Genomic DNA, 10193 nt, shown 5'->3' on the forward strand with positions numbered 1-10193 from the left:
TTAATTAAAAACGTAAAAAAAGAAGCAAATGACGAATAGCAAAACAAAGAACAGGTAATAGCAACAAAAAAAAAAAAAAACAGCATATAAACTACGAATAACAAAGAAAAAAGCAAAAAAAAAAAAAAATCGAAGAGCAAATCAAAAAAGCAAACAAACAACCAATAAAATAAGCAAACAAATGACGAATAAAAGCAAAAAAGCAAAAAATAAATATATCGACGAATAGAAAATCAAAAAAAGCAAACAAACGACGAATAAAAACAAAAAAAGCAAACGACAAATACTAAAAAAAAGCAAACGACAAATACTAAAAAAAAGCAAACGACAAATACTAAAAAAAAGCAAACAACAAATACTAAAAAAAAGCAAACGACAAATACTAAAAAAAAGCAAACAACAAATACTAAAAAAAGCAAACGACGAATAGCAACAAAAAACAAAACAGCAAACAAACAACGAATAACAAAGAAAAGAAGCAAAGGAGAAGAGCAAAGAAAAAAAAAGCAAACAAACGACAAATATTTTACCAAATACGAAGGATGCGGAAAGGTCAGGGAATGACCACCGCATATCCCCGTAGCAATATGGCCTTAGTTGCTAATGCTAGGAGCATTAGCAACAACAACAACAACAACAACAACAAATATTTTTAGAAAAGCAAACAAACGAAATAGCATAGAAAAAAAAATTAAACGACAAATACTAAAAAAGGCAAACGACGAATAGCAAGTTAAAAACAGCAGACGACAAAAGGTAAACGAGAAATGATAACGAAATAAAGCAATTTAAGCAAACGACAAACACTACAAAAAGCAAACAAAGGACAAATATTAAAAAAAAACAAAAAAAACAAATGACGAATAGCAACGAAAAATACTAAAAAAAAAAAAAAAAAAATTTAAAAGCAAACAACGAATAGCAAGTCACAAATAATAACGAAAAAAGCAAATGATTTAAATCTGAAAGTTATTATAAAGTGAATCATGCCCTGATTTTAAAAAAAATGCTAAATTTTTACATATTAACGCTGACTTTAAAATTAGGATAAGATCCAATTGAAAATAATTTTTCGGACATGTGCTGTTCACGTATTTATCACAATCTTTTAAACAATAAGTGGACTCATCCATTTTTTGGATATCTGTTTTATGATCTGCGTTGGCACCACAGTACCGAAAAGCCGTTTTTCTCCCTTTTTGAAGTTGAAGGGGAGGGGGGAGGGAAGAATCACGTGGAACTAAATTTTTTAACTGCACTTTTGGATGGAATCCCGTCAACGTTAGGAACACTCCCGTTACAGGAAGTCCACCTTCCTGTAAGGGTGGATCTCAGACAAATTATAGTACTACTGCTAATTTTTTTGAAAGTGGAGAAATAACAGCCTTTTTAAGATTTAATCCTTTTTTGATTTTAAGTATCTAAAATTTCAATATTTTATGCATTAAATATTTAAAGATAAGTTTTAATCGAAAATGTTACTAAATGTGGTTTGAGAGGGTCCATGGAGATTATGAAGATTTAATTGTTGATTATTGTTAGCTGGCAAAGGTCACACCCAACTCTTGCAGAATACTTCTAAAAAATGATACTAAACTTGAAATAATAATAATAATAATAATAATAATAATAACAATATCCCACGCAATTAGCCCAGAACAAAAACTGTAAAAAAAAAATTAACTAAGCCAGGATTGGTCACGATTTTTAATCATGAGTTTCCATCATAAGTTGAAGGTGTGGGGGTCACCACTGTCATAAAATTCGTTAGAAAATCACTATCATTACGGCTGTAAAGCTGAAACATTTCTGAAATATTTTAGAACTCTATTAGTGATTCTTAAAGAATTTTAGATCGCAAAAGATTCCTTTGGATCAAATGATTCTAAAGCAGTGCGTGTTGGAATGCAGACTCTAATGAGGGTAGCTTGTTTATAGATTAAAAGGTGCTAGCCGAAAGTTAGTTTCCAAGCTACGAATAGATATATCTCTTTCTGAGAATAGATTTACGTCTTTGATAGTTTAGAAACCCAGATGACATTACTCTCCTACAAGTGCAAATCACTGAGACGAGCTGAATTCTGTTTACTTGCCGCATTCCAGTGGGTATTTGAGTAAGTCACATGAATACAGATGCGCATTTTTACGATCTCATAAGGTTCCGTTCTGATTTGCCAGTTCAAAAGTCACATCTTGTAGTTTAACCTTACCGTTTGAAGCTTATACCACACCCTCGGTTTTTTCTCTCCCGGTTTTAGTATTACTACAAACTACTCCGGTATCTTTTTGCAGAGGCATCCTAAGGTCCCATTCCAAGGATGCTAACGGAAGTCGTTACCATGACAAATCCGAACTTTGACTCCACAGTAGGGCGCCACTATTGCACTGTCCGGCCTTTGTCAAAAATCGCTTATTGTGAAGGAGATTATTTTCTGAATCCTATCTTATGACAGGGACACCACTGACAGAGCTACACAATAAAACCAGCTACCGGTAGTCCCAGACGATAACCAACCCCTCTTACCCCTCCCCATGCCCACACCTGGTGATGAATTAAGTGTGTAGAATGCTGGTCACGTGTGCCTTTCCTTTTGGTCATTACTTCACTAACGAGTTGGGGGATGTAGTGTGAAGTCTGATTAAAATACGATATTATATTCAAGGCGCGAAACCAAGGGGATTATTCGGACACATAGCTGCGAGAGCCGTTGCTAAAGGTCAAGTGTTAAAAGGAGTTGATGACTGAAACAGGCTTTGATTATTTATTATTTTTTTTTTTCAGTGCCAAACGAGTCTAGAAAATTAAGTCTGATATTGAACTATGATTTAAAAAGAATTTAATTTTAATTTATTAATTTATACGCATTTTATTTTATTATTCAAGTGGTTTATATTTAATTTCTTCTTAACTCAACTTCTTTCTTAACTTCTTCTGCTTCAAAATTCCTTTATTTCCAATATTTTGTACTGCATACAGTAAACTTTCTTTTACGAATCTCGATTTAACGGATTTCGGATTAAACGGAGGAGAAAATATTGACTGGCACCAGAGTACCACTATACAGATCACAGTAAATTATCTTCTACTAATTATATAGAAGATAAATTTAACTAGTTGGTTAATATAATTCACAATATATGAATAGTTTATGTGATATTTATAAAAAATAAAAAAATAAATACTGTATTAATATCTGGATTTCTATTGGTATTACATGCGGACGGACGGCAAAGAAATAATAATTATCGGATTTCTATGCATTCGATTTTAATGAAATTGGAGAGCTCGAAAAATATGTTTACAAGGCCCAACTATAAAATTTCATGAGAATTCGTTGAGTTGTTACATGCGGACGGACGGACAGGGTGAAGGCAATAGGCACATTATGCATATATGCCAACGCACCTAATAAGATATATGAACATAGCTGACTTTATTGGTTGATACTATGCATCAACCAATAATGTCAATGTAAATAAAAGCTTGTTTTTTTATTGTTTAACTTTATTTCGGTGTTTTTAAAACATATATGTGCAGAGTACTTTAAAATTTCAATTATGTGGGGTACAAATGGTCTCGAAAAAATGGTCGATTAAACGGACTATCATCACCAAATGTCCATAAATTTTAGGAACCAAACGACATCATAAATTAAGTGATGCAATTATCTCTGCTCTTCTTAACAATGTTATAATTAAAATTATTATTTAATTTTAATTATAACATTGTTAAGACCGACCTGCTAGCATCCCACTTTTATTCTACCTGCTGTATTGAGGATTGGCAAATAACCTCCTACCATTCCGCTACACTCCATTCAATGCCTCCCATCAAAAGGATGTCAGAAGAGTTTTGAACAGTCTTGATATCAAGAAAGCGCCATGTCCTGATGATATTTTTCCACTTGTTCTCAAAACATGTGCTCCCGAATTTACGATTGTTCCGTGTCGCCTTTTTACATTTACTTATCCCATGGTGTTTTGCCCTCTGCTTGGAAATTTTCTCAAATCCAGCCGGTTCCTAAAAAAAAAAAAGGGTGACAAATCTCTCCCATCCAATTATCATCCCATTGAACTTACTTCTACTCTTTTCAAAGTAATGGAGAAATTCATTACCAGTCAACTATCTAGAAACCTTCTATCTGATCAACGATCGCCAGTATGGATTCCGTTAGAGCGATCCACTAGTGATATTCTTCTTATGTTATCCATCTATGGACAAATTTAATCGAAAAGTATGCCGAAACTCAAGCAGTTGCTTTTAAAATTTCAAAGGCTTTTGATCGCGTTTGGCATAAAGGTCTCCTAAATAAGCTTCCATCTCGTGGTTTGCCAACTGTTTTTTTGTAATTGGGTATCTAGTTTTCTCTCTGACCTCTCACTGTGGTGATTGTAGATGGCTCGCTGTCTTCTAACTTGTCCACTAATGTAGGTCCCCAAGGGCGCCTCCGTAGCCAGTTGGGAAGGAGCAGCCGTGCGTAGCACACGCTTCTTGATTAGACCGGGGTTCGAGCCCGTCACCACCAAATACGGAAGATGCGTAAAGGTCAGGGAATGACCACCGCATATCCCGGAGCAATATGGCCTTAGTTGCTAATGCTCCTATAACAACAACAACAGCTCCCCAAGGTTAAATTTTTTCTCCCACTCTCTTTCTCGTCTATATTAATGACCTCCCATTAAACAGAAATCCTATCCATAGTTTTGCTGTCATCAGCACATTGCATTCCACATTCCAGTTAGAGAAACTTTACCTTGCACAAACAGCTTCAACTTCTCGAATACCCAGTACCAGTTCCTTAAATACTGATCTCCAGGTAATCCTTCAGTAGGGCAAAGATAACTTAGTTGATTTCAATCCTTCTAAAACTCAGTGCTGTCTTACATATTGAAAAAAGTTATTTTCTGCTCCTATTCTTATCTTCGATGACATTTAGATTTCTAGACACGATCATATATTTCTATTAGGGATTACCCAGACTTCTAATCTCACTTGGCATAAGTAGGTCATAAATATTGCTTCCTCTGCATCTAAAAAACTTGGTTTTCTCTTTCGCTCTCGTTACTTTTCTTCCAAACAGCTGCACATTCTGTACAAATCGCAAATCCCCCTACCCGCAAACCCTCTCTCAGGTTTCTAGATTCCATTCAATGGAGGGCAGTGAGGTTAATTAATGACCCACCTCCTCTCTCTCTCTCTCTCTCTCTCTCTCTCTCTCTCTCTCATAGACGTTCTGTTTCTGCTGCATACCTTTTCTATAGGTACTTCCGCGGACAGTGTTCTTCTGAATGGGCTTCTATAATTCTTGCTCTCTCTTTCGAACCAGTCCAAACACGTGCCGCAATCAGTCAGCATCCTTTTACTGTCCAACTTCAAACTCGCAGAACCAACTTTTCTTCCTCCTCATTTATTCCTTCACCTTCTGGAACAACCTCCATTCATATATATTTCCTGAAAATTACAATCTACAGAAATTCAAATCTAATGTCAACAAGTATCTTCTTTTAAATTAGAATTGTTTTTTTAATATTTTAATAATAATTTTTAAAGAATAATTTTAATATTTCAATTGTTTTTTTATTTTAAGTTTAGCTATTTTTTTGTACTCAATTACTTTGGTAAATTAAAGGTATAGATTTGGAGAAAGACTTTATTACTTACCAAAAATATAAAACAGTTCCTTTTAAAGCGGATATCAGATACTGGAAAAAGAGTAATAAAAAGTTCAGCAAAATTCAGTTCACTTTTCTTTTTAACAAATGTCAAGCTCAGAGGTATATCGCTATGAAAGTAGGAAATTTTTCCCAGTGGAATCCTAACAATTTCATGTGTTAAAATATGCCAAAATATTATTATAGAGTTATTTCACTCTTCTGAGGTAATTTTCCACTAGGAGGTCGTTGTAATAATACTTAAACTGTATATTAAATTTGTCATGTGGTCATCATAGTTACAGTCAAAAATAATCCCCGCTGGATATTTTTGATACGCTGTTGAAATCAAATATCCGATGATACTTGGTCAGTTTGCAGGTTGGATACTTTCGTCTTATAACATTTTGAGAGCGCTTTCATGAATTCCTTATTTCTCCATGTAAAAACTACGGGATTGATAACTGAACTGAACTGTGACAAAAAGGATGCCACCACCCTAAGAGTTTGTAGTTGAACATCAACTCCCCGGACAGCTCCCAAGAAGATGATCAGAACAACTGGAAACCAGCAAACTAGAATAACACCCATAACCATGATCATAGTTCTTACGTATTTCCGCTTCCGCAGTACGTTATATAAAGGCAACATTCGAATAGGCAGGTTTGAGTCTGTCATTCGATGATGACGATGGGCCACTATGCAAATTCTGGTATAACAAAAAATTACAACTACTCCAACAAAAATAAAATTTATCACACAGTACAGTAAATATTTATGAGATATGCTTATCATAAGGTCACAGACTTTAGCAGAAGTATTGCCTCGAAACAGGAACACTCCAGCACCGATTAGAATGCTATAAATCCACAAGACAATCACAACTATGAATATTCTATTCCTTGTAACAATCGTGGGATAAGCTAATGGTCGAATTATGGCTAAATAGCGGTCATAAGAAATCGCAAGCACACTATAAATGGATGACATCCACCACGCAAGGACCACAGCATGCTGAAAATCACACGCCAATATTTTGATGATCGATCGCGGACGAAGAATAACTGCTATTACCAAAGGAACACCAAGTCCAGATAAAACGTCCGAAGCGGTCAGACTCATCACAAACAAATTAGGAAAAGTCTGGAGAGCAGGTGATCGAAATACAACTGTTGCTACTAATAAATTGGCAACCAAAATAGCTATCATTAATGTCCCTTCTATGGCCAAAGTCACCCACATTTTCTCCAATAAAAGGCTCGAATAAGGAGGTTGTAAAGGAACAAACGTATTATTAAAACGTTCATAATCGCATCTTGAAGGAAAGTGTGGAAACATTTTTCAGAGTGCCAAAATTCTTTCACAATGAACTTTAAAAAAAGCAGCTAAATGTTGATGCGCTCTTCTTCTCTTTAAAAATCCACAGAACTACTACGTAATAATCGAAATTCACAGTAATATTGGCAAATCCATGTCCTATAACAAACTGTAAGTTGGGCACACTAATGTTGATAATAGTGCTCAAATGATTAACTTGTAGGAACGCTGTGAATTAAATACGATGTCCCCAGATACTAGTCGTATTGAGATTGTCACATTTGAAACATTGCCTTCCATTAAAACTGCGATTAATAGTTTTTGATAATCCATAAATCATTTTAACAGAAAGATCGACCCGCCGACAAAAGTTACTGTGGGATCGACGCCACATGTTTGCTATTGACAGAACAGGAAGTGCGTAAACACGTTCCATCTAGTTGATATTTAGGAAATACGACAGCTCTAACATTGTCAGCTACCTTTCTAGAAATGAGATAATAACATCACTTAATTTACGATGCCAATATCTTGTTTCTAGAAAAGTTTTATATCTAAAATGACATTCATTTCACGTTATTTTTTTTTGGTTGTTTTTATCGCTTGTGGATGTCATTTTTGATATACGATTTAATATAACTTTTATGGATTCCAAGAACATTTCAGATGTTTGTCGCTTCCTTGCTCTATATGGTAATACTAATACCATTAAATATTGAAGAAACATGTGGAAATATCGTGGAGTTCGACAACCTGTTTCACACGCCAGCAATAGTCTAAAATTCAAAATGTTTTATGTACTATATTGCCAAAAGTATTCAGATTTGTTTTTAGGAGCATCAGTGATTTAAATATATTTTGGTATTGTATATTACAGCTGTTCGGGAGCCGATTTGCATGTTGTGTGGGCTGAAAAATCCAGAATAGTTCAAGGGCTAAACCCTGTTCCCTCTGCCTGAGGCTGGCTAACCTCATCCTCGATTGAAAAGGACTTTAGAAAATCCTCCAGCCATCGAGCCCAGACCTCTTAAACGAGACCATATTGTCATGGAGGACAAAAGAATTCAGACATGGATGGAATTTATAAAAAATAAACCATACCCAGATCGGGGTCTCAGGATTTTCTAAAGGAGGAGGCTAAAACAATGTTACAGGGAAACATTAGACTTTAATCATCATGTAGAAGTAAAAAAACAAAAAACAAAATTAATTTGATCATAATGGGGATATAGCCCCTTTAGCCCTTATCTGGGACCACCCCTAACATCCGTCATCCATTTGTTAGGAACAAGTATAAAAGCAATTGCATTCACGCTAGATTTAAGCAGATCAGCAGATCAATATATGGTAGGCAGGTCAAAGTGTTGAGCTTAGAACCTTCCAGTGGGGAGCCACATAAAATGTCATATTAGCAAATCAATCTGTGCCATTGCAGCTAACTGCAACAAACATAGATCAATGGTGACTGATTTAATAGAATTGTCATTGTGCTACAAGGGACAGAAAACGTTCAGATGGAGAGACAGGGTACTCAAAAGTGGTATGTAGACCTGGCCAGTCCTCATAGAACTTGTCTACCATGTTCCCAGAAGAGCTGCAGCACACAAGCTGAACATTGCAGCATGTGATGCACAACATTGAATTGCCGGGTATACTCTACATTGGTTCTTGGAATGATGAAAAGCCGTGTTATAGAGTGAAATCATGGTACATTGTCTGATACCATTTGAGTCTAGTAAATGTGAGAACATTATCGCAGCGTGTGTTGTCCCAACTATTAAATTTTGCAGAGGTGCTGTCAGGGCCATGCAAAAGGGGGGGGAGATGTGATGCACCTGGCCCAAACACAGAAAGGGACCAAAAGTATTTAAATGGCATAACATAGCTATAAAAAAAAGAAAACGGCTCCAAACCAAACACACATGGGCCTCCCAGATACCATTACAAGCTCCTGGGTTCTGTCGTTATCTGGTCTCACTTCTCATGGTTTGGCCCATTGATTTTCATTCTTGAAACAAACGTCAAGTGGTACATTGACATCATGGACAGTTCCAAACTTTGTACTCTGTGGAAACAATATGGGGGGGGGGCCTTTTCTATTTCAGCATGACAGTGTACCATGTCAAACTGCACAGCCCATGACTGGATTTCAAGATGGGCATGCAAAAGTTTCATTGGCCTGCTCAGAATGCTGACCTTAAACTACATTGATTGCCTTTGGGATGAACTGGAATTTCGGCTTTGGGCCAAGACAACATGAGTGCAATCAGTAGTTGAATTGACTACTATGTTGAAGGATTGGATCAATGGACTAATATTATTAATGGAGTCCCTCCCATGGTTGTGTTGGGCCCATTATTGTTTTCAATATTTATTAATGATATTGAATTGATGAAAGCATACCAGGCTTAAAGTCCAAGTTTGCAGATGATACAAAGTTTGTTAGGACAATTAATGACAGTAATTAGGTATGTTACTGCAACAAGATCTAAAAAAAATTAGGCAGATAGGCTAAGTGGCAATTGAATTTTAATATTGACAAATGAAAGGTATTACATATGGATAGCAGGATTCCCAGAATAACATACTAATGGCTTTCCACTACTACATTCATGGTAGCAGAGAACAAAAAAAGACCTGGGCAGGAAATGTGTAGTCAGGCATGAGGTTCTCTAAACAGTGTAGATTCTGCTAGGACAGCTCATGGGATTTTGCCAATGTATATAGTAATTTTGCAATGTCAATGTATGTCAAGTATACAGGAATTTTGCCAGCAGGAATAAGGAGGTGATTATCCCACTGTATAAGGCAATGATCAGGCTTGAGTACTACGGTGAAACCCATGTTTAGTCTCTAGAGCAAAGTTTCCGGCATCCCCCTTCCCCTCATACTTCCCTTCAACCCATGCACGGTACTAAGTACTATAGGTTTTGATACCTTTCGTGTTTGGGGTTTTCATAAAAAAAAACATACAGGTTTGGAAGAGTCATTTCAGGAAGAGGAGTAGAGAAGGGCAACAAGATTAGTGAGGGGAATAAAACAGTACTCTTACCAAGTCTTCTGCAAATTGCAGCACCTGGAAACTGCACCTGCAAGATCTGATTGAGGTGTTTAAGGCCTCAAATGGATTGAGTAAGATAAATTCTGATGGCTTCCTTCCTCTTGCTCAAACTACACCTGAGGGTGGCATAAATTTAAACTGGGGAAGGATGGTTGCAGGGTAG

General features: G+C 36.1%; 1 protein-coding gene across 1 annotated transcript; it reads right to left on the reverse strand.

Moving 5' to 3' along the window:
- Positions 1 to 6000: 6000 nt before the first annotated feature.
- LOC150077901 (octopamine receptor beta-1R-like) lies at positions 6001 to 6990 on the reverse strand. The gene has a single exon (XM_090384399.1). It carries the CDS (start codon positions 6988 to 6990, stop codon positions 6001 to 6003), a length of 990 nt encoding a protein of 329 aa, XP_090240525.1.
- Between the last annotated feature and the right edge of the window lie 3203 nt (positions 6991 to 10193).

The sequence above is a fragment of the Mastigoproctus giganteus genome, chromosome 11, assembly GCF_048544385.1.
Source record: "Mastigoproctus giganteus isolate SK-2022 chromosome 11, ASM4854438v1, whole genome shotgun sequence".
NCBI lineage: Eukaryota > Metazoa > Arthropoda > Arachnida > Uropygi > Thelyphonidae > Mastigoproctus > Mastigoproctus giganteus.